This window comes from Symphalangus syndactylus, chromosome 1 (assembly GCF_028878055.3).
Source record: "Symphalangus syndactylus isolate Jambi chromosome 1, NHGRI_mSymSyn1-v2.1_pri, whole genome shotgun sequence".
Taxonomy (NCBI): Eukaryota; Metazoa; Chordata; class Mammalia; order Primates; family Hylobatidae; genus Symphalangus; species Symphalangus syndactylus.
Window position 1 is genome coordinate 149,313,849 of NC_072423.2, and position 24,759 is coordinate 149,338,607.

At 43.9% G+C, this 24,759-nt stretch overlaps 1 protein-coding gene across 8 annotated transcripts in view; it reads right to left on the reverse strand.

The window, feature by feature from the left end:
- The window catches only part of FDFT1 (farnesyl-diphosphate farnesyltransferase 1), a 47,378-nt gene that overhangs the window by 4,029 nt on the left and 18,590 nt on the right, over positions 1–24,759 (reverse strand). For 2 of the 8 annotated variants that reach the window (XM_063613425.1, XM_055288064.2), the window contains exons 4-8: positions 24,155–24,283; positions 19,860–20,051; positions 15,671–15,847; positions 14,447–14,599; positions 7,408–7,593 (exon numbers count right to left, since the gene is read on the reverse strand). In XM_063613425.1, the coding sequence (XP_063469495.1) occupies positions 7,408–7,593; positions 14,447–14,599; positions 15,671–15,847; positions 19,860–20,051; positions 24,155–24,283 (837 nt within the window). Of the gene's footprint in view, positions 1–6,474; positions 6,670–7,019; positions 7,594–14,446; positions 14,600–15,670; positions 15,848–19,859; positions 20,052–24,154; positions 24,284–24,759 lie in introns of those variants that run through there. The other 6 variants (XM_055288074.2, XM_055288055.2, XM_055288089.2 and 3 more) reach the window with 5 other exon arrangements.

The window sequence follows — 24,759 nt, forward strand, 5'->3', positions numbered from 1 at the left end:
CCCTCACCTCCATCCTATACGCACCTGCAACTCCCTCCCTGCTTCTGCATGGAGCCAGCGGGGATGTGCTGGTGAGTGACAAGGAATTTCTGGGGCCTCTCGACATCAGCTTAAGGCTTTGTTAGAAACACCTGCTGGCTGGGTGTGGTGACTCACGCCTGTAATCCTAGCACTTTGGGAGTCCGAGGCGGCTGCATCACCTGAGGTCAGGAGTTCGAGACCAGCCTGACCAACATGGAGAAACCCCATTTCTACTAAAAATACAAAATTAGCCGGGCGTGGAGGCACATGCCTGTAATCCTAGTTACTCGGGAGGCTGAGGCAGGAGAATTGCTTGAACCCAGGAGGCGGAGGTTGCGGTGAGTCGAGATAGCACCATTGTACTCCAGCCTGGATGACGAGCGAAATCTCCATCTCAAAAAAAATAAAAGAAACACCTGCCTTGCAGTGTTTGTGATTGGGAAAGAGCTCAGTGTTTTAATACACCTCAGATCACCCCATTGATCGTCACTTTGTTACCTCAGTTCAATAGTTTCTCCTGGATTCTTGTCCAAGTGACATGACAGGTGGAGGTAACTGCCTTTTCAGTCTTTAGTACCTAGACTCTCCAGAGCGAATCACTCCAGAACAGAAATTAGAGTATAGGTAGGCAGTCCAACCTTTGCATTTACAAAAATTTTTTTGAGATGGGAGTCTCGAGATCTTGGCTCACTGCAACCTCCGCCTCCTGGGTTCAAGCGATTCTCCTGCCTCAGCCTCCCGAGTAGCTGAGATTACAGGCACCACAGCTGGGATGCCACCACACCTGGCTAATTTTTGTAGTTTTAGTAGAGATGGGGTTTCACCATGTTGGCCAGGCTGGTCTCAAACTCTGTAGAGATGGGGTTTCACCATGTTGGCCAGGCTGGTCTCAAACTCCTGACTTCAAGTGATCCACCTGCCTTGGCCTCCCAAAGTGCTAGGATTATAGGCATGAGCCACTGTGCCTGGCTGCCACTCCTTTTAAAGAAAGCAGTAATTTGCCCTATTGAATGTGCCTCAGCCATACTCAAGTGGTCCACAGACCAAGAGCACCGCCATCACCTGAGAGCCTGTTAGAAATGCTCATCAGAGTGTGAGAGGGCCAGACCTCTGAACCAGCATTTGCATCTCCCAAGACCCCAGGTAGTTTCTCAGGTACATTCAAGCTCAGAATACCTTTCCAACTGCTCCCTGATTAGAAAACTGCCAGAGAGCAGCACATCAAAAAGCTTATCCACCATGATCAAGTGGGCCCCATTGGGCTTCATCCCTGGGATGCAAGGCTGGTTCAACATACACAAATCAATAAATGTAATCCAGCATATAAACAGAACCAAAGACAAAAACCACATGATTATCTCAATAGATGCAGAAAAGGCCTTTGACAAAATTCAGCAACACTTCATGCTAAAAACTCTCAATAAATTAGGTATTGATGGGACGTATCTCAAAATACGAGCTATCTATGACAAACCCACAGCCAATGTCATACTGAATGGGCAAAAACTGGAAGCATTCCCTTAGAAAACTGGCACAAGACAGAGATGCCCTCTCTCACCTCTCCTATTCAACATAGTGTTGGAAGTTCTGGCCAGGATAATTAGGCAGGAGAAGGAAATAAAGGGTATTAGGAAAAGAGGAAGTCAAATTGTCCCTGTTTGCAGCTGACATGATTGTATATCTAGAAAACCCCATTGTCTCAGCCCAAAATCTCCTTAAGCTGATTAGCAACTTCAGCAAAGTCTCAGGATACAAAATCAATGTACAAAAATCACAAGCATTCTTTATACACCAATAACAGACAAACAGAGCCAAATCATGAGTAAACTCCCATTCACAATTGCTTCAAAGAAAGTAAAATACCTGGGAATCCAACTTACAAGGGATGTGAAGGACCTCTTCAAGGAGAACTACAAACCACTGCTCAATGAAATAAAAGAGGATACAAACAAATGGAAGAACATTCCAGGCTCATGGGTGGGAAGAATCAATATAGTGAAAATGGCCATACTGCCCAAGGTAATTTATAGATTCAATGCCATCCCCCTCAAGCTACCAATGACTTTCTTCACAGAATTGGAAAAAACTAAAGTTCATATGGAACCAAAAAAAGAGCCCACATTGCCAAGTCAATCCTAAGCCAAAAGAACAAAGCTGGAGGAATCGTGCTACCTGACTTCAAACTATACTACAAGGCTACAGTAACCAAAACAGCATGGTACTGGTACCACAACAGAGACATAGATCAATGGAACAGAACAGAGCCCTCAGAAATAATGCCACATATCTACAACCATCTGATCTTTGACAAACCTGACAAAAACAAGCAATGGGGAAAGGATTCCCTATTTAATAAATGGTGCTGGGAAAACTGGCTAGCCATATGTAGAAAGCTGAAACTCGATCCCTTCCTTACACCTTATACAAAAATTAATTCAAGATGGATTCAAGCCTTACATGTTAGACCTAAAACCATAAAAACCCTAGAAGAAAACCTAGGCAATACCATTCAGGACATAGGCATGGGCAAGGACTTCATGTCTAAAACACCAAAAACAATGGCAACAAAAGCCAAAATTGACAAATGGGATCTAATTAAACTAAAGAGCTTCTGCACAGCAAAATAAACTACCAACAGAGTGAACAGGCAACCTACAAAACGGGAGAAAATTTTCACAACCTACTCACCTGACAAAGGGCTAATATCCAGAATCTACAATGAACTCAAACAAATTTACAAGAAAAAAACAAACAACCCCATCAAAAAGTGGCCGAAGGACATGAACAGACACTTCTCAAAGGAAGACATTTATGCAGCCAAAAAACACATGAAAAAATGCTCATCATCACTGGCCATCAGAGAAATGCAAATCAAAACCACAGTGAGATACCATCTCACACCAGTTAGAATGGCCATCACTAAAAAGTCAGGAAACAACAGGTGCTGGGGAGGATGTGGAGAAATGGGAACACTTACACTCTTGGTGGGACTGTAAACTAGTTCAACCATTGTGGAAGTCAGTGTGGCGATTCCTCAGGGATCTCGAACTAGAAATACCATTTGACCCAGCCATCCCATTACTGGGTATATACCCAAAGGACTATAAATCATGCTGCTATGAAGACACATGCACACGTATGTTTATTGCGGCACTATTCACAATAGCAAATACTTGGAACCAACCCAAATGTCCAACAACGATAGACTGGATTAAGAAAATGTGGCACATATACACCATGGAATACTATGCAGCCATAAAAAATGATGAGTTCATGTCCTTTGCAGGGACATGGATGAAACTGGAAAACATTCTCAGTAAACTATCGCAAGGACAAAAAACCAAACACCGCATGTTCTCACTCACAGGTGGGAATTGAACAATGAGAACTCATGGACACAGGAAGGGGAACATCACACACCGGGGACTGTTGTGGGGTGGGGGGAGGGGAGAGGGACAGCATTAGGAGAGATACCTAATGTTAAATGACGAGTTAATGGGTGCAGCACACCAACATGGCACATGGATACATATGTAACAAACCTGCACATTGTGCACAAGTGCCCTAAAACTTAAAGTATAATAACAACAAAAAAAAAACCAATAAACAAAAAATAGTAACATTTCAAAAAAAACCTTTAAAAAAAAAAAAAGAAAACTGCCTGAGAATTTAGGAATGCAAGCTCTTGGGCGCCCCATCAGACCTACTGTGTCAACGTCTCTGGTCCCAGCAATCCGGCAATTCTGATATGAAGTCTGAGAACCACAGCCTTAGAACTCTGTTTCCAAAACTGCTAATAACCTAGAATGCTTCTTAACATGCCTGACTCACCCTCTTCCTCCTATACACACCCCTGAGCCCCTGGGAAATGGCTCAGTAGATGGAAGAAGGGGCCCTCCCGGCACTTGCCTACAGGGATCCAGAAGTTCCCATATGCAGACGTCAACCTCTTGCTCCCAACCATTCTAATTGTTTATGGTCCTAGATTCAGATGGGTCAGAGGCTCCTCTGAGGAAAACTTAAAATATTCCACCATTAGGTAGGAACCAAATAGACTGTATGCCAGAGATGCTATAAAATTATATTAGAAGTGGGGAGTAGAGGGTAGTGTTGCTAGAGTTAGCAAACAAATACAAGATGGCCAACTACTTTTGAATTTTCAGATACATAAGTAAGTTTGTTTGCTTTTTGAGACAGAGTCTCACTCTGTCACCCAGGCTGGAGTGCAATGGCGTGATCTCGGCTCACTGCAACCTCTGCCTCCTGGGTTCAAGCAATTCTTGTGCCTCGGCCTCCTGAGTAGCTGGGGCTACAGGCATGTTCCAAGCCCGGTTAATTTTTGCATTTTTAGTAGAGATGGGGTTTCACCATGTTGGCCAGGCTGGTCTCTAATTCCTGACCTCAGGTCATCCGCCCCCCTCGCCCCTTCAGAGTGCTGGGATTACAGGCGTGAGCCACCATGCCCAGCCATGCAAGCAATTTTTTTAGTCTAAACATGTCCCATGCAATATTTAGAGTGTAATTCTACTAAAAAATAAGATTGTTGCCCGGGTACGGTGGTTCACACGTGTAATCCCAGTACTTTGGGAGGCCGAGGTAGGTGGATCACCTGAGGTCTGGAGTTTGAGACCAGCCTGACAAACATGGCAAAACTCCAACTCTACTAAAAATACGAAAATTAGCCAGGCATGGTGGCATGTGCTTGTAGTCCCAGCTACTCTGGAGGCTGAGGCAGGAGAATCGCTTGAACCCAGAAGGCAGAGGTTGCACTGAGGTCAGATTGTGCCACTGCACCCTAGCCTGGGCAACAGAGCGAGACTCCATCTCGAAAAAATAAAATTGTTTATCTGAAATTCAAGTTTAGCTGAGCATCCTGTTTTATGTTTTTCTTTTTTCTTATAGAATGATATTTGATATATTTATATTGAGACAGGGTCTTGCTCTGTCATCCAGGCTGGAGTGCAGTGGCACAAGCACAGCTCATTGCAGCCTCAACCTCTTGAGCTCAAGGGATCCTCCTGCCTCAGCCCCAACACCCTCCAAGTAGCTGAGACCACAGGTGTGAACCACCATGCCCAGCATCCCGTATTTTATCTGGCAACCTTAGTAGAAGACACTGAGAGGGAAAAGAAGCTTTCAAAGAGCTTCAGAATGGAATGAGAGCAAATACCTTTGTACAAGTCAGTGAGTAGAAAAATGTACATAGCTTTATAGATAGAAAAAATCTGAGATCACCCAAACCACACAGCTCAGGAAGTGCTCCCACAGGAAATGACCGAGTCAGGAGAGAAGATTTCCGCAGGCCCCAATGAGACCAAATCCCTTTCAAAGGTTCTGTCTTACGTGAACTTTGGCAGAATTACATCTTAGATTTCAACACACAGATTTGTAACAACCTACCCTGAAATCTCAAACCAAGTTTTGAGGCTTTAATTCCTGGGAAAATACTGTTGAGTCTAGCTCAGTGGTCCCCAAGCTTTTTGGCACCAGGGACCAGTTTCACAAAGACAATTTTCCCCAGGACAGAGGGAGGGGAATGGTTTTGGGATGAAACTGCCACCTCAGATCATCAGGGATTAGATTCTCATAAGGAGCATGCAACCCAGATCCCTCACACACACAGTCAAACCTATGAGAATCTAACGCCGAGTGGAGCTCAGGTGGTAATGTTCACTCACCCGCTGCTCACCTCCTGCTGTGACGCCAAGGTTCCTACCTAACAGGCCACGGAAGAGAAGGTTTAGTGCCAGTCCTAGGCCTGGGGGTTGGGGACCCCTGGTCTGGCTGTATTCCATGTGGCAAGTTATCTCGGCTGGTGACAAATGTCTGCAGGGCTAAGCTGAAGTCTCCCTGGACCCAAACTGATTTTGATGTCAGTGGTCACAGCAATAAAGTGTGTTTACAACAATGCAAATCCAACATTGCAGCTCGAAACAACCCAAATTCAATGATTAAGCCACCATCCACCATGGGCTACAGAACAGTAAACTTTATGAGTACCGGTAGCATTAAAGGCTTCTAGAAAGTACCGAATGCCCTAGTACACCGATTCTCAACTCGAGGGTCCACAGGCCTCCTTTCTGCATTGAGCACCTCAGTGAGAGCACATCACAAGCTCTGCTGCACTGGGGTAGAGAGGAAGGTGAAACCCCCAGCAGAAGTACTGTTCTGCCCCCCAAGCCAATCATGTGAAGACACCTTTTGCCTTTCTTAAGACCTGAATATATAAACTGGTAATTTTAAAAAACAAAACTGCTGGGGGAAAAAATTAATTTTTTTTTCTTTTTTTTTAATTTTTTTCTTTTTTTTGAGATGGAGTCTTGCCCTGTTGCCCAGACTGGAGTGCAGTGGTGCAACCTCAGCTCAATGCAAGTTCCGCCTCCTGGGTTCAAGCCATTCTCCTGCCTCAGCCTCCTGAGTAGCTGGGACTACAGGCACCCACCACCACGCCTGGCTAATTGTTTTTTATTTTTAGTAGAGACGGGGTTTCACCGTGTTAGCCAGGATGGTCTCGATCCCCTGACCTCGTGATCCGCCTGCCTCGGCCTCCCAAAGTGCTGGGATTACAGGCGTGAACCACCACGCTGGACCATCAACTCCATTCTTGAGCTCCAATCTTTTCCACAGTCACGCAGGCTTTCAAGTCAACTGTACTTAACAAATGCAGAACAATTAAATTCTTTATTACAAAAATCTCAAAAATATCCACCTTAACAGGAGGCCAGTCTTCTAAAATGGGGTCAAAGGCAATCCTGCTGTTTCTCTCTGAAAGCTAAACTCCCTTTAAATGAGAATACGAGAATACCCAGAATTTTATTCCCAGCCTTTGTGTGCAAAAGGCAGTTTGCCTACTTAGGAAACATCTAACTGTTACCTAAACCATAAATATTTCTATGTACTCCATTCAACCCAATTAAAGAAAAGAAAATGATGAGAAAAATAGGAGCCGAACAGAAAGAAAATTCACATCATTTTCTACTATTATGAACACTCAAATGTTGCTTCAAATTAAATACTTTTAATTATCATTCTGGCCAGGATCACACTAAATAGGATCTCATGACAGTCACATATACAGCCACTTCACCTAAACCGTGGCAAAGAATGCTCTGCCATGAGCCACAAGCAGCACAGTGATCACCACCCACAAGGACAGGTTGCTGGGGTGAGGCATCCTTTCATGTTTAGATTCTTCTCACCTGCATTTCACTTTCCTAAAGGTCCCAGCCACACAGAGTTCTTTTAGGGATTAAAGTAGGAGGAAAAAAATAAAGAGAAGTCAACATCCATCCTTAAAGAAAAAAAGTAAATCCATTTTATGGTGGACTTCAGCTACGGACAAATTTGGGATCAGTGTTCTCCAGTCTGAACATAGTCTTCTGTTACCTGGGAGAGTGTGGTCAGGTACTGCCAGCTCAGAGCTGCCAAGAGCATGACAAACGACAGGTAGATGGGGGAGTAGTGGCTTCGGGAGATCAGCTGACAGTTGGGAAGATTCTGCGTCCGGATGGTGGAGATGATCTGCCTTGTTTTACTAGAAGATGGGTCTGAGTCGGGGATTCTATGATAAATCTGTTAAAGACACAGGAAAAAATGTTAAGTGCTATGTGCTTTACATTTTCCGTCGCTACTTACAACAACCTTCCACTGGCAGGTATTTTATACCCATTTCACCAATGAGGAAAGCAAGGCTCAGAGAACATGAAAGTAACTTACCCAAAGCCATCCCAATGATGAGATGGGGATGTCAGCCCCAGCTCATCGCAAAGCCTGTCTTCCTGAGCAAACGGGAGGCACAGGTGTGCATACTGCACCCAGAGGCCCTGGAGAACAGCGGCTGAGCCACAATGATCTTCACATCCCCAGCACCTCACAGTGCCAGGCCCAATAAACGTCAGCATAGTTCATGCAGACCAGCACAGACTAACATGAAGAAAGGGAAATGCTGGAAAGACTGGGCAAAAGTAGCTTAAAACAAGATGGAACACGCAGTACAGACCATAGCTTGACAAAGGAGGATGGAAACAGAAGCACGGTGCCCTATGAGCCACCCTGGAGACCTCCCTGTGCCTGCCTCCCCACTCCTCCACAAGCCTCTGAAGTATGTGCAGAATCGATCTCTTCCCATACATCCCTAGAATTACTGCCTGAGGTTAGGACGTCAGTGCCTCTCAGATGGCTATCTCAGGTCTCCAAAGTGAGTTTGAGTCTAAGCTTGAATTCCCAAATCTACCTGTCTGCTCTACACTGTCACCAAGGAGATCTCAAACCTCTGCTTGATGCCTCAGTGGCACCAACCCTATCACCTGCAGAATAAAGCCTGAGCTCTGTAATGTGTAGCACAAGGCCACCCATGGTCCAGACCTACTGCACCTGTCTAGTGTCGCCAGCCCTTGCCCACCTCCCTCTCTACAGTCTAGTAACAATTGCTGGGCCAGGCACAGTGGCTCATGTTTGGAATCCCAGCACTTAGAGAGGCTGAGGCAGGTTGACTGCTTAAGCTCAGGCATTTAAGACCAGCCTGGACGACACAGTGAAACCCTGTTTCTACAAAATGTACGAAAGTTAGCCGGGCATCGTGGCATGTGCCTGTGGTCCCAGCTACTTGGGGACTGGGGTGGGAGGATCACTTGAGCCAGGGAGGGGGAGGCTGCAGTGATCCGAGATGCGATGCTGCTGCACACCTCTGTTCCAGTCTCATACCACTCCTTCTCTCTGGAGTGCGCCTCCCACATCCCTTCAACTGGCTCCTACCTAGGCCCCCAAGTCTCAGCTTCAAGATTATGCCTTCTAGAAAATGTCTGCACCTCCAGCTTTAGCCAGGAGCCACCCTGTTGAACATATTCTTACCTTTCCACTAACGTGGAAATAGACCATCTGTCGTTTTCACCCTGACTACACCGCACCTACTTATTCACCTTTTTATCTCCAGCCTAGCTCTGTGCTGGCACACAGCAAGCCTGCATGCCTGGCTAATTTTTGTATTTTTAATACAGACAGGGTTTCACCATGTTGGTCAGGCTGGTCTCAAACTACAGACCTCAAGTAATCCACCCATCTCAGCCTCCCAAAGTGCTGGGATTACAGGCATGAGCCACTCGACCCAGCCAAGACTTTTAAATATAGGCATCGATAAAGTAAAATATATAGTGATGAAAGAATTATATTAGAAGTCATCCCCTGCCTGCCCGTGTTGCTTTACTGCTTGTCTTAGCCTTCCTCCTAAAAGCAGAACCTGAGGCAAAAGCTTGCATGCAGCCATTTATTTGGAAACAAGAGTGGAGAAGTGAAACAGAAGGCAGGAAGGCCTATCAAGGATGTGTTGAGTTGGCTTGATCTTGAGGGACCTTCAAGGAGCCTTATGAAAGGGAGCCCTGTGGAGCAGAGGGATGGCCCCGGGTTGTGGGTACCCACGTGCCAGGCAGTTCCTGCAGCTCGTCAGAAGCCCATGGGCAGGAAGCGAGACGTCTCTGGAGCAGAAGGCAAGGTCCAGCCCTACTTGAAACTGGTTGCTACAGCAGTGGCCGAAGGCCAAGATGAGTGGCACTGACACACAGGGTCTCACGCACTACTGTTGTAAATGACCTGACTGCCCTGATGCCATCAAAAGCCATAAAATGGGCATTCACTACAATGACCCTGAGAATAGTTTATAAGGTAAGTAATGGTTTTGGTGTATAGTAGATTTTTTTTTTTTTTTTTTTTTTTTTTGAGATGGTGTCTCGCTCTGTCCCCCAGGCTAGAGTGCAGTCATGCAATCTTGGCTCACTGCAGCCTCCGCTTCCCAGGTTCACGCGATTCTCCTGCCTCAGCCTCCCGAGTAGCTGGGATTACGGGCACCTGCCACCATGCCCAACTAACTTTTGTATTTTTTTAGTAGAGACAGGGTTTCAATCACATTAAGTCTGGCTGGTCTCGAACTCCTGACCTCAAGTGATCCGCCTGCCTCAGCCTCCCAAAGTGCTGAGATTAGAGGCATAAGCCACCATGCTCGGTGACATTTCACTTTTGAAAATTTAAGACTTACCTTCTCGGAGCAACTGTACAAGCAATGTACAAATAAAGGATGATAACATCAGCACCAAACTACACATTTATTCATTCCTGGGTTAATTCTGTGGCTCCTCTAACTGTATTTCTTCATTTTACTTTCTCATCTACTTGTATTTTGTTATCCTGTTGTACTTAGAACCATAAGCCATCTTCTATCCTTTTGGGAAAAAAGATTTACTTACTTGGAATCAATCGCTGACACCCAAGTGAATAAACACAACAAACAAACAAAAACCCTTTTAGAGAACTCCAAGAGCACTTTCACATGCCCCTCCAGGAGACGAGTAAGGTGAATAAATGAAGAGAAATCTTGGTTGTGATGGTCCCTGGTAATACAGATACTCAAAACTTTTGAGTCCTTTGTTGATCATTTCTAACATATAAGCATGACAGCACAACGGGAAGAGCTGCAGTCACTGGTACTCAGACGTGGACTTACCTACAACACAGCCGGTAAGGCCAAAGGGACCTTCTAGATGCTTCGTTGCTAGCCCAAACCCCACTCTCCATTTACCTGAAGGCTCACAGTAGGTTTTTGCAAACTCAATTATTCAGGTCTTAAAAACCTACCAGCCTCAGTCAAGGCGTTACATCTGCTTGTCAAGGACAGGTCACAGCACACTTTTCATCTACATGCCTGGCATAGAGTTGAAGCCAAATACTTGCGGGGTTTGAGAAAGGGCCTTACTCTGTTGCCCAGGCTGGAGTGCAGTGGTGCCATCTCAGCTCACTGCAACCTCCACCTCCCAAGTTCAAGCGATTCTCATGTCTCAGGCTCCCGAATAGCTGGGATTACAAGTGTGCACCACCACGCCTGGCTAAATGTTGTATTTTTAGTAGACACAGGGTTTTGCCATATTGGCCAGGCTGGTCTCGAACTCCTGACCTCAAGTGATCTGCTTGCCTCAGCCTCTCAAAACTGTTAGGATTACAGGCGTGAGCCACAGTGCCGGGCCTGATGATTAAATGACACAGGCTCCTATAAATGTTTACTGGACTAAAATAAGCTCTTGTGCAATGCTGTGCTACAGCAGCTCCTCTGTGAGTCCATGTGGTACTTCCAGGTCTCAGCAGTTCTACTTACAACAGCAGAATATGGAATCAGCTTGATAATCATTTAAAATTCTCGTCTATGAACATCTAAACTTCCATTAAAGCAAAAACATCATTTGGGGAAAAAAAGGCAGATTCTGATTCGATAGGTTTGGGTGGGGGCTGGATGTCTAACAGGCTCCCAGGTGATTCCTGGCAGCTGCTGACTGGGGACCATCCTTGAGCAGCGAGGCACCTGGGGCTCAAAGAGCCTGATGATTCTCTGACTTCACCACAGGAGGGCACAGGAAGTGTGCAGAGACACGAACAAGATTCTCCCTGCCAAGGAATTCACCTTGGCAGAGAGGGGAATGGGGGTTTCTGGCTGTTTGGCTGAGCATTTATTTCTATCCCAAAATAGCAGGTTGATCTTCTCCCCAGCTGACAGCATCCAGCCTGGTTTGAAGCGGAGGCTGCTCCAGAGTAGGGTGAGGGCCCTGCAGAGCACAGCCACCTGCTCGGGAAGACCTCACTGAGCATTGGAGACGCCTGAGGAGGTCCCCTGGCAAGTCCCTTCCAGGTGCATGCTCGCCACAACACTAAGTCCAGAGATCGGACAGAGTCAGCGTTTCTTCCTTTCTTACTACAAAGGACAGACTTGGTCAGCAAGGAGAAATAGGATCAATGTTAATATCTGGACACCAGCAAGAGGCCAGACGACTTGTGGCTTCATACAAAATGTTTTCATTTAAAACTTTACTTGTAAAATGTCGTTACTGCTGAAACTAAAACCATTAACAGGTTCTACTGCTTAAGACTTAGAAATCTTCAAAGATTTCTCTAAATCAACTTAAGTATTAATATTAACATTTCTCCCCAAATGCATTGAGTTTTACTAGAATAACTTTAAACAAAACAACTGATGCCCTAAGTCAGAAGTCCGCAAACCTCTTATTCAAGGGCCAAAAAATATTTTTAGCTTTACAAGTCATCCCCTGTTGCAGCTCCTCAACTCGGCCGTTACATTGCAAGCAGCCACAGAAGACAGAAGCCAATGGGTGTGGCTGTGTTCTGATAAAAATTTATTCACAAAAACAGGGCTCAGCCAACTGCAAGTTGTCCACCTTTGCCCTCAAACTATGAATTACAACCAGGATTTAGTTCCAATAGTTAAGGAAAAACCAAATAAATCTGAATTTTAATATACTAATGGAATTGGCCACAAAGTGTTTAAAAATTGGTTTTCAAAACTAGTGATCAGAATAAAACTGCAAAACCAAAACACTCTGAACTACTTACTACATAAAATGTTTCTAATTTATATAAAATGAATAAATAGTGCTTAATATGGCAGGATTCCATTTAGAAAGGGTAGTTGAAACCCTTAGAATTGGGGTTAACATCATGGATTCTGATGTCAGACAGACCTGGGTTCAAATTATGACCCTAGCCATGAGACTAGGGCCTCAAGTTTCCCTGAGATTACTTCTACCCACATACTCGGTCACTACCCCAGGCACATAGCTCAAAATAAGTCCTGGCTACATGGCAAACTGGAGAGTCTCATTGGTAGCAATTTTTTTGGTCACTGGCTGAATACTTCCATCTAGTGACTACAAAACTTTAGGATTTTTAAAAGCAATTTGGTCTTCCCTTAGACTTCTATAGGTGCCTCTGATAGAAGTTTTGGACATCAGCATTTCTGTGTCAGATAGAAGGTAGGGAGGAAACATAAGAAGAATGTGCAATATGCAAGATAAATCAGAAATAGCTATTTTGTATAATTGTATTTAGATGAAAACACTGTTACAAACCACATTCCTGTAAACGCATAACAAGGGGACTAGACGGATGTACAAAACCACGAACAATGGTAACCTCTGGGGAGAGAGCTCAGGCAAAGGAAAAATGATGAGGGTCTTGTATGTTTTTATAAAGTCTACAGTGTTTCAATCTCAACAGGATCACACCTGAGTATCACAGCATCATCCTCACCAGATGCCAGTAGCACACGACTCCTCCCGGTTAGGACAATCAAAAATGTCTCCAGACATTGGCCAATGTCCTCTGGGGGGCGAGGAGCAAATGACCTCCATTTACAAACCACTGCTCTAGGGCCTAGAGATTACTAGAGATTACAGAGACATTTGGTCTCTAAGAAATAATTTTTTTTTTTTTTTTGAGACAAAGTCTCACTCTGTCACCCAGGCTAGAGTGCAATGATGAAATTACATAGCTCACTGTAGCCTCGACCTCCCAGGCTCATGTGGTCCACCTGCCTCAGCCTCCTGAGTAGCTGGGACCACAGGCGTGCACCACCCATGACAATTTTTAAATTTTTTGTAAAAATGGGGTCTTGCTATGTCGCCCAGGCTGGTCTTGAATTCCCGGCCTCCAGTGATCCTCCCACCTTGGTCTCCCAAAGTGCTGGGATTTCAGGAGTGAGCTACTGTGCCTGGCCAGAAATAAACTTTTTGAACCTAGTCAAATATTAGAGATTTGACCTGAAAAGGTTACGTTTTCTTTTTTGAGACGAAGTCTTGCTCTGTCGCCCAGGCTGGAGTGCAGTGGCGCGATCTCGGCTCACTGCAAGCTCTGCCTCCCGGGTTCACGCCATTCTCCTGCCTCAGCCTCCCGAGTAGCTGGGACTACAGGCACCTGCCACCACGCCCGGCTAATTTTTTTTTTTGCATTTTTAGTAGAGATGGGGTTTCACCGTGGTCTCGATCTCCTGACCTCGTGATCCACCCACCTCGGCCTCCCAAAGTGCTGGGATTACAAGCGTGAGCCACCACGCCCGGCCGTATGTTTTCTTTTTATAGGATGGTTTTGGTATCTGAAATGAAATTTTCCAAAAAAAATTTAGGAAATAATTGCAACTTGATGGCTTTCCTTGGCCTAAATTCCCTACTGTGATTTTTCAATTGAGGCCTGTGGCATAACGAAAGTACCAGACTAGGTGTCAGAACACATGCACGGGACCCAGAGATCCATTCAATCACGCACTGCATCAGCACAAACAAGCTTCAACGTCACATTCCTCACCAGGAACAAGAAGCTTGGTTGGCCTCCTGCATCATCTTGCAGCTCAAAACCTATGACTCTACTCAGGGGCTCCATCCTACAGCCTTGCTCCATTTATCTCCTCTCACCAGGGTACTACACAGCAGTGAGCAATCTGCTCGACTCTTGTGCATAGATTTTTTTTCCTTTTAAAGGATATCAATTCCTGTCTCTTTAGGCCATAGGACAGTGCATGTTTGGATATTAGATGAAATATTGACATTACTAAATCATGAAAGTAGCTACAAATTATCCAAGTAGCTAAATAAAAACCCACCTCTTCCATATACTGATATATGATGGCTTTGACAGCTGGCATATTGGTGGCATCCATCATCAGGGTCACTGCTTGCCCTTTCCGAATCTTCACTGCCCCTTTGAACACCTGCTGGTTATTGTAACAGGCAGCCAAAGTGGCAATGGCCATCACCTACAGAGAAGAAGAAGAGGGGAAAAAAGAAGAGATGATGTTGTAAGCTATCATTATCACAAAAAGGTAAGAAAGCCTTCTGTTGAATGGGTAACTGCTAACTGCTAATCAACTAAGATGTAATTAACCAAGAAAAAATACCCACGAAGAAAGTACGTCAAGATTTTTACCTTCCCCACTCCTCCCTTTCTCTACAACACGCAAAATTAAGCAGTCTAAAACAATTCTATAGTTTAGCCACAGAAGTTCCATTTTATTTGGAAAAAGCAAACACGAGTAAATCCAACATTTTCCATGCTACAGCAATGGATTATCAGATCTGAAATATGTACTTCAAAATAATATATGGAAAGAATTTTCTGTTGTACTTGTTTTTCTATTTTTTCCTACAACATAATCATTATATATTTAAAACTAATGCCAGGGGGAGAACAACAGAAGGGGATTAATTTCCTGTGCTGAAAGGTAAAGTATTTCTAGGAAAATGGAAACATAAGACAGGGATATAGATTTTACTTTCAACCACCATTTGAAGTTGGTCATTAGAACAAGATCAAACCAAGTTCTCAAATCAGTTAAATGCTGTTACTTTGTTCACATATTTGCAGTAGTTTCTGAAATACTTGGTAAAGGCAACTAAAAAGTGTAAGTTCCTAGCATACTGAGGGGCTAGGTCTACAGAACCAGGTTCTTTTTATCCTGGGTCTAGAAAAAGGACAGCAATAATTAGGTGCTTAATGAGGACTTTTAATGGTAAACAGCTTCACCCATGTTTTACCCAGCACTCCCCATAAATCTAGGCCAAAGACCTTGACTTAACTGTGAGGATAAGAACCTAACTAGTTTAGGATAGCTGTAGAAAAGAGTAAATCCAGAAAGAAGGTTCTGAAAAGAAGCAGACTTAACCTCAAGGCTGAGCTGAGAGGGGTGCTATGAAACTCCCAGCACAATAAACTGGAGTCATCTCTTTTTAAGGAATCATATCTTTGAACACAGCACAGCAAAATCCACCCTTACTCCTACCCCACTCCCTTTAGCCCCATATCCACCCAGAGGAGCCCCGTTCCGTACCTGTGGAATAGCACAGAAGTTAAACACACTCTGGTTTCTGAGTCTCGAAAGGTAGGTGATGACATCTGGGATGTGGTGCAGTGCATTGGTTATAAGTTCATTCAGGCACTGCACAGCCAAGTCAATATTCTCCGGCTTAGTAAAATCCCCTAACTTCTTAACATACCTGCTCCAAACCTAGACAGATAAGATTAAGGAACAGGTCAGCGTGTGCATAGGGGAGAATTTACAAACAATACTAATATTAAAGGGTCTTTGTGCATAAGAACTATGATACAGGCTGGGCGCAGTGGCTCACACCTGTAATCCCAGCACATTGGGAGGCCGAGGAGGGTGGATCATGAGGTCAGGAGTTAAAGACCAGCCTGGCCAAGGTGGTGAAACCCTGTCTCTACTAAAAATACAAAAGTTAGCAGGGCGCGGTGGCAGGCGCCTGTAATCCCTGCTACTCAGGAGGGTTAGACAGAAGAATCGCTTGAACCTAGGGGGGGGAGGTTGCAGTGAGTCGAGATCCCGCCATTGCACTCCAGCCTGGGTGAAAGAGAGAGACTCGGTCTCAGAAAAAAAAAAAAAAAAAAAACTATGATATACAGTAAAGTCTCTTAGCTGCAGACTCATCTTTCACCAAGATCAAGTTCACTTTAAGCTCCATGCAATAGCTATTTCTGACTAGCAGTAAGGGTCCAGTTGCAACCTAGGAGTGAGTTATGTATTGGGAAGCATGTCCCTAGGGACAATTAGGTGCAACACTGCACTACTTGGACGAACTCAGACTAAAGAGGCTCCTGTTAGAGCTATTGGTCTACTTCTGAAAAAAAAATAACCCAATATACAAAAACAGTTATAATTGCACTGTAGACTAAAGAGTAAACATTCTAAAGATGGCCAGGCCTCCAAATAATGACTAATATTACATTCCTACTCTGGTAAGAATGCTGCTGAAAGGCATACCTGGGAAATGGGCTGAGTCTGTCCTCTAAGTGTATTACCTCCCTGAATCCTGCTAACTTGAAAGTAAAATAAAACCTTTAATTCTAACAGTGGGATTCAGCGTGATGATTTTTAATGATATTATTTAGAGGATTCTCTGAAGCTAGCAAAAGTTCTGGAAAGATAGTGTTGATGGTTATAGAACATCATTAATGTACTTAATGCCACTGAATGACACACTTAATAATAGTTAAAATGGCAAATTCTCTATTATGTACATTTATTAAAAATAATAAAAGGTTAAGTATATATACACACAGTTAAAAAGAGATAAACAAGAAGAGCTGGTGAAACTGGAACTCTCACACTGCTGACGGGAATGTAAAATGGTGGAGCGACCTTGGAAAAGCGTCTGGCAGCTCCTCACAAGGTTCGAGCTGCTGTACGAACCAGCAATTCCACTTCTCAGTATAGACCCAAGAAACAGGAAAACACACATCCACACAAAACCTTATATGCAAATGTACACAGTACTATTCACCATAGCCAAAAAGATGGAAAGAACCCAAATATCCTTCAACTGATGAATGGATAAATGTGGTCTATCCACACAATGGAATATTACTGGGCAATAAAAAGGAATAAAGCACTGATGCAATGCCCTAGCACGGAAGAGCCCTGAAAACACACTAGCAAAATAAGCCAATCACCTAGGAACACATATGGCATGATTCAACTATAAAACGCCCAGAACCTTTACTAAGCATTCTGTGCTAGCAGTTCATCTCATTTTATACACACCACCACCCTGTGGTAGAAATGATTCTATTTTACAGATAAAGGAAGTGAATGAGAAGAGCAGGGCTCTGCTCCCGTGTGTGCAGGACGGTGTGGCTCATGCTCATGAATCACATGCCCGTGGCTGATGTTCTGTCTGGGAGACAACGGAACAGTCGTCAGGTGCTGCCCTAGGAGCTAGGAGACTGAGACTCCACTTCCAAGGCAGCCACTGCCTCACTGTGCATCCCCAGACAATCTCCTTCCCTTCTCTGAGCCCTGTCGTCTGCAAAAGAGGGGTAGACAAGAGTGGTTTCTCAACCCTGGCTGCACACGAGTCACCTAGGAAACTTAAAAGGCCATGTCTGAGCTCAGGGTAGTGTTTTGGTTTTGTTTTGTTGTTGTTGTTTTTTTATTTTTTTGAGACAAGGGTCTTGCTCTGTCACCCAGGCTGCTAGAATGCAGTGGTGTGATCATGGTTCACTGCAGCCTTGAACTCCTGGGCTCAGGCAATCCTCCTGCCTCAGCCTCCCAAGGAGCGAGAACTATAGGGGCTGTCACTATACCCAGCTAATTTTTAAATTTTTTTTTTCTTTTTTAAATGCAGTGTCGCAGCAGCCTCCCAAGTAGCTGGCACTACAGGCGTATGCCACCACACTTGGCTAATTTTTGTAATTTTAGTAGAGACGGAGTTTTGCCATGTTGGCCAGGCTGGTCTCAAGCACCTGACCTCAACTGATCCACTCACCTGGGCTTCCCAAAGTGCTGGGATTATAGGTGGGAGTCACTATGCCTGGCCAGTTTTTACTTTTTTTTTTTTTTTTTTTTTTTAAAGAGATAAAGTCTCACTACGTTGTCCAGGCTGGTCTCAATATCCTGGCTTCAGTGATCTTCACGCCTTGGCCTCCCAGTGTTGAGATTACAGGCGTGAGCCACCTCGCCCAGCCCCCAGGGTAGTTTAAATGTGAATTTTTCTTAGGAGTAAGACTCAGCATCTTTTCAGATTTTTAATAATCACCTGTGTGTCTCTTCCTGTGAACAATCTGTTCTTACTCCTTACCCATTTTTCTATGGGGCAGTTGGTCTTTTTCTTAACTTTTAGAACTTATTTTTATATTAGGAATATGAACCCTTTATCTGCTCTATGAATTGCAAATATTGTTTCCCTCTTTGTCACTTCTTTTTTCTTGTGATGCTTTCATTCTGCCACCTAGGCTGGAGTGCAGTGGTGTGATTATAACTCAATACAACCTTGAGCTCTTGGGCTCAAGGGATCCTTGTGCCTCAGCCTCCCGAATAGCTAGGAATACAGGTGCATGCCAACATGCCCAGTTAATTTTTTAAATTTAGTTTTATTTTTTCTACTTAATTTTTATTTTTGCTCTCTTTCAGCAGAATCATTTTCTAACAATTTTTTATAGAGATGGTGTCTTGCTGTGTTGCTCAGGCTGGTCTTGAACTCCTGGCCTCAGCACTGGGATTACAAGTATGAGACACCACACTTGGCCTCACCCTTCTTTTTAAAATTTTAAAGTACTTGGCTGCGGGAAACAATTTTATGGAAAGCAAAAGGTAAATGCTGGAATAAATTCAGGAAACAGTGATAAAACTTTCTAGTTTCCTTCTGAACAAAATCAGTATCAAAACCTCTGTTGCCTGTCCATGTTTTAATTAAGTTAAAGATCGACCCTTGTCCCTTATTACAGACACCTGGAGTTTTTGTCTACCTGGCATCCCTTTCCCCTTCTTGCCACGGAATTCTTTGGGGGAAATCCAATGTGTGTGTACTGTGCAGACATAATCCAGGTGAGGCCAGAGAACTCAGCTGTAGAGCAATAGTAACTGATTCAGGGCTGAGCAGAACCAAGCCCCTCCTGTGTTTTTTTGTGAGACGGAATCTCACTGTCGCCCAGGCTGGAGTGCAGTGGCACGATCTGAGCTCACTGCAATCTCTGCTTCCTGGGTTCAAGCGATTCTCCTGCCTCAGCCTCCCAGGTAGCTGGGATTACAGGCGCATGCCACCATGCCCGGCTAATTTTTGTATTTTTTGGTAAAGACAGGGTTTCACCATGTTGGCCAGGCTGGTCTCGAACTCCTGACCTCAGGTGATCCGCCCACCTTGGCCTCCCAAAGTGTTGGGATTACAGGCGGAAGCCACTGCACCAGGCCGAACAAAGCCCTTCCTAAGAACTTTTTGTTAAGCTAGTGCACATGGGTTATCATATCCACCACTTGGAGAAAGACTGTCTGAAAGAAAGCAAGGACAGCAAGGCATGAATATACTGATTACATGGTATAAATCGTGGGATTCAGCCAGTCTACTTGAAACAAACTCATCCCAACCTATCCTATTTTCCACATCCCCTTATGTTGCCTGGGGGAGGTCTGACTTGTTTTTCTGTCACTCGCAACCACAAGAGTTAAATGATTTTTCAGAGAATGTCTAAAGTTATTTTCCCCCAAAATACCCAGAATCTGTTACCTCTTGAGGCCAAAACTCTCTTCCTTCTTGCTGGTCTTCCAGATAGTCACGAATGATGTTTGTTTTCTGCAGAAACAGGCCCATAGAGTTGGCACGTTCTGTATCTTCACCAACTAAGGGGTCTTCAAATTCTGAGGCCGAGAAAAGACGGGAAAGGCCAATTCCTACCAGCCCAGCAACATAGTGGCAGTACTGTAAGAGATGATTTTTAAAGTACTTTAATAATGGAATTTTTACTGAAAGGGACACACTAGAGATCATTAGCTACAAAAAAGCAGGTTCGAAACAGAATGGGCAAGAATGCATTTTGATTTTAAAATACAAACATACATACCAGGATTTAAAAAACATCCAAGAAGCATGTGCTCAAAAGATTTAACAGCAGTCTCTGGCTGATGGGAATGTGATGTTTTTATTTTTTACTTGTATTTTTCTAAATTTCTACAATGCACATGTACTGCTACTATAATAAAAGGCTATAAAAAAAACTAGTAAACTTTTTTATTTTTTTATTTTTTGAGATGAACTCTCATATATGGCCCATGCTACACTCAAACTCCTGTACCCAAGCAATCTCTCTGCCTCAGCTTCCTAAACAGCTGCGATTGTAGGCAAATACCACCGTGTCTAGCTTTACAATTTTTTTTTTTTTTTTTGAGATCAGGTCTCACTTTGTCACCCAGGCTGGAGTGCAATGGCACAATCTTGACTCACTGCAACCTCTGCCTCTTGGGTTCAAGTGATTCTCCTGCCTCAGCCTCCTGAGTAGCTGGGATTAAAGCGCCCACCACCACATCCAGCTAATTTTTGTAGTTTTAGTAGAGACAGGGTTTCACCATGTTGGCCACGCTGGTCTTGAACTCCCGACCTCAACTGGTCTGCCTGCCTTGGCCTCCCAAAGTGCTGGGATTACCGGCCCAAGACACTGTGCCCGGCCTAGTTTTACAATAAACTTTTTGATACATAAAACTGTGAGAGAAGGCAACGATAAAAGATGGAATATTCTGGTAACAGGAACTAAGACAATACTAACTACAGTTTAATCTGTTTTTGACCAATCTGAAAACATTTGAAGATCTGCAGGCCCTCAAAATCATCATTATATGAAAGAACAAATAACTATTATATGTTCTTGACAATGTTTTAAGAACTCTGCACATTGAGACGGGCACGATGGCTCATGCCTGTAATCCCAGCACTTTGGGAGGCTGAGATGGGCGGATCACGAGGTCAGGAGATCCAGACCATCCTGGCTAACACGGTGAAACCCCGTCTCCAGTAAAAATACAAAAAAATTAGCCGGCCTGCTGGCGGCTGCCTGTAGTCCCAGCTACTCAGAAGGCTGAGACAGGAGAATGGCGTGAACCAAGTGAGCTGAGATCGCGCCACTGTACTCCAGCCTGGGTGACAGAGCGAGACTCCATCTCACAATAACAAAAACAACAGAAAAAACAGAACTCTACACATTCAATCCTCACAAACATTTTATCAGGTACATAGCATTATGATCTCCATTTCAGATGAGGAAACTGAGGCACCAAGAAATCAATTAACTTGCCCAACATTGCCATGTGACAAAAAAAATCAGCCAGGCACGGTGGCACATGCCAGTGGTCCCAATTACTCAGGAAGCTGAAGTAGGAGGGTCACTTGAACCCAGGATGGTTCAAGGGGCTGCCATGTCTGTGGCAGGGGCTAAGGGTTCAAAACTAGGTAGTCTGACCTAAGTGTCAGGCTTTAACAACTTTCCTAAAACTTCCCTGTTTTTTCTTTTTAGTTTCTCTTTTAGAGACAGTGAAACTTCCCCTCTCTCAACAGAGATTTCCGTAAATGCAACTCTTGATTGTCAAATACTTTTTTTTCCATGACAGCAATTTGTCAAAAGCTATCCTCCTCTGAAAAGGGTATCCTAACACAACTTAACGCAATATCCACATACAATAATTGTCTATTAGTTAACTTAAGGAGCAAAAGTAAAGAAGGTAAGCTCTGGAGTGTCATTAGGAAGGGTAAAAGTTAGGCAATGATCAAAGTTCACGCCTGTAATCCCAGAATTTTGGGAGGCTGTGGAGAGGGGATTGCTAGAGCCCAGGAGTTTTAGCCAGCCTGGCCAACAAAGAAACACCTCATCTCTGTAAAAAATTTTTAAAAGGCTGAGTGTGGTGGCTCACACCTGGGAGGCTAAGGCAGGTAAATCGCTTGAGCCCAGGAGCTCAAGACCAGCCTAGGCAACATGATGAAACCAAAAAATTACAAAAATTAGCAGGGCGTAGTGGTGTGCACCTATAGTCCCAGCTAATCAGGAGGCTGAGGTGAGAGAACTGCTTGAGCAGAGGAGGTCGAGGCTGCAGCGAGCCTTGATCATGCCACTGCACTCCAGCCTGGGTGACAGAGCAAGACACTGTCTCAAAAATCATAAAAATTAAAATACATTAGCCAGGCATGGTGGCAACGTGCCTGTGGTCCCAGTTACTGAGAAAGCTGAGGCAAGGAAGACTGCTTGAGCCCAGGTCAAGGCTGTCTTGTCTGTGCCAGTGCATTCCAGTCTGGGTGACAGAGTGAGACCCTGTCTCAAAAAAAAAAGTAGTCTCTGACTGAAAGTAATACAAAGCCAGAGAATAATCAGGGGGCAGAATGAACAGGCGAAGAGAAAGCACTTGAAATTTGTTCTAGGAGAAAAGTAACATGAAAAGAGTAAAATCTTGCTCAAATTAGGTACATAGAAATTAGCTTTGGACAGCTATACAAAAATCTTAAAAAGAATTATTAGAAATTTTTAAAAAATTAGTATATCTATAGTACTATCCAAAAATATATTTTAAGATAATAGTTTTTTTGGTAGAAATACTCCTAAAATGGAGACTTATATAATTCATCTTCCTCCCAAGTAGAAGAAAAAAAATAACTCCTTGAAATATTTGGCTGGTGCAGTAGCTCATGCCTATAATCCCGACATTTGGGAGGCCAGAGTGGGAAGACTGTCTGATGCCAGGAGTTTGAGACTAGCCTGGGCAACATGGCAAAACCCTCTCTCTACAAAAAAAGTACAAAAATGAGCCTGGTATGGTGGCATGCACTGTAGTTGCAGCTACCCGGTAGGCTGAGGTAAGAGGATCACTTGAGCCCAGGAGGTTGAGGCTGCAGTGAGCTGTGATCACACCACTACACACCAGCCTGGATGACAGAGTAAGACCCTGTCTCAAAAAAAATTTTTTTTAATTCAATTTTATCTGATCAGAACTTCTATTCAACAACCTATAATTAAGTTTCCTGAATAAATCTGCACAACAGAAAATGAGTTACTATCATAACCAGTGCTGGTTCTTGGCCAGAACTTTTAACTTCAACTTTATTTTCTTTCAGATGGGGTCTTGCTCTGTCACCCAGGTTGGAGTGTAGTGGCACAATCATGGCTCACTGCAACCTTGAACTCTTGGGCTCAAGCAATCCTCCCACACCTCAGCCTCCAGAGTAGCTGGGACCACAGGCACATGCCACCAATGCCCCGCTAATTTTTTAATATTTTTGAAAGATGGGGTCTCGCTATGTTGCTTAGGTTTGTGTCTAACTCCTGGGCTCAAACGATCCTCCCACCTCAGCCTCCCAAAGTGCTAAGATTACAGGTAAACCATGGTTCCCAGCTAACTTCACCTTAAGTACAGAAACTGATTTCCAGCACTCATTGTATGCTGTTAACTTGGGAAGCACAAACCAGCAGTTCCAAAGATATTGCTGTCAAGTTTTGAGGTTTTAAAAATTAAGAGTCCCAAGACCTTGGACCTACACTGACTTGGTGACTATGTACAGGATCTTTTTGGAGACCCTAATTTAAGCATAGTTAAAGGTATCAAATACATCAACACTTTAGATGTCTGAAATGTCTTTGCCTGCTAAATTTGACTGGCTTTAAAATAAATAAATAAAATGTCTTTGCTTCCACAGAAGTGATGAGTAACTCTCGCAAACACCATTCCTATGAAAAATAGGCAAGACTCCTAACCCTACCTTATGTTTTGATGTGTAGTTTAATCTTCATGGTCGATTACATCCCTTTGTCTAGATAAACACTTCTCTCCAGTCCCCTACTCCTAGCCTGGCCGATATCCTACATAGCTGCTGGTTTGGAATTAACTCTGGAATAAAGTGTTTATGACGAGACATTCAACCTAAACAGATGAATTGTAAAACCAGAGAGGCTGGAAGTACTGGACAACTTTTCTGGTTCTGAGCTTCACTATGAGGACTGCCAGCTCTGTCTAATACGTCACACACAGACACTGTCTTATGAGACTAACCTTGTCCCACTCCTGTTCAGAGGTCACATGCTTATCCAAAAACTCTGCCATCCCAGTTCCCATTCTCCGGCAAATGTCAGCAATCACTGTTTGGTATTTCTCAGCCAGATTTCTAAACTCGAGGGAGATCTGAAATGGAAACCGTAAAAACAGAAATCATGAAATATGTACAGACATGGCACCAAAGATCACAAGGCAAACAATGGTGGAATTAAGGAATTAATTATGCCTCTGCAATGGTTCATCTATAAGCCTAACTTAGGTCATACTTTTTTTTTTTTTTTTCTGAGATGGAGTCTCACAATGTTGCCCAGGCTGCAGTGCAATGGCACGATCTCAGCTCACTGCAAACTCTGCCTCCCAGGTTCAAATGATTCTCCTGCCTCAGCCTCTCCAGTAGCTGGGATTACAGGCATGCACCACCACGCCCAGCTAATTTTTGTATTTTTAGAAGAAATGGGGTTTCACCATGTTGGCCAAGCTGGTCTCAAAGTCTTGACCTCATGATCGACCAGCCTTGGCCTCCCAAACTGCTGGAATTACAGGCATAAGCCACTGTGTCCGGCCTCATGTTTCTTATTTCATAAATTTTATAAATATTAAAA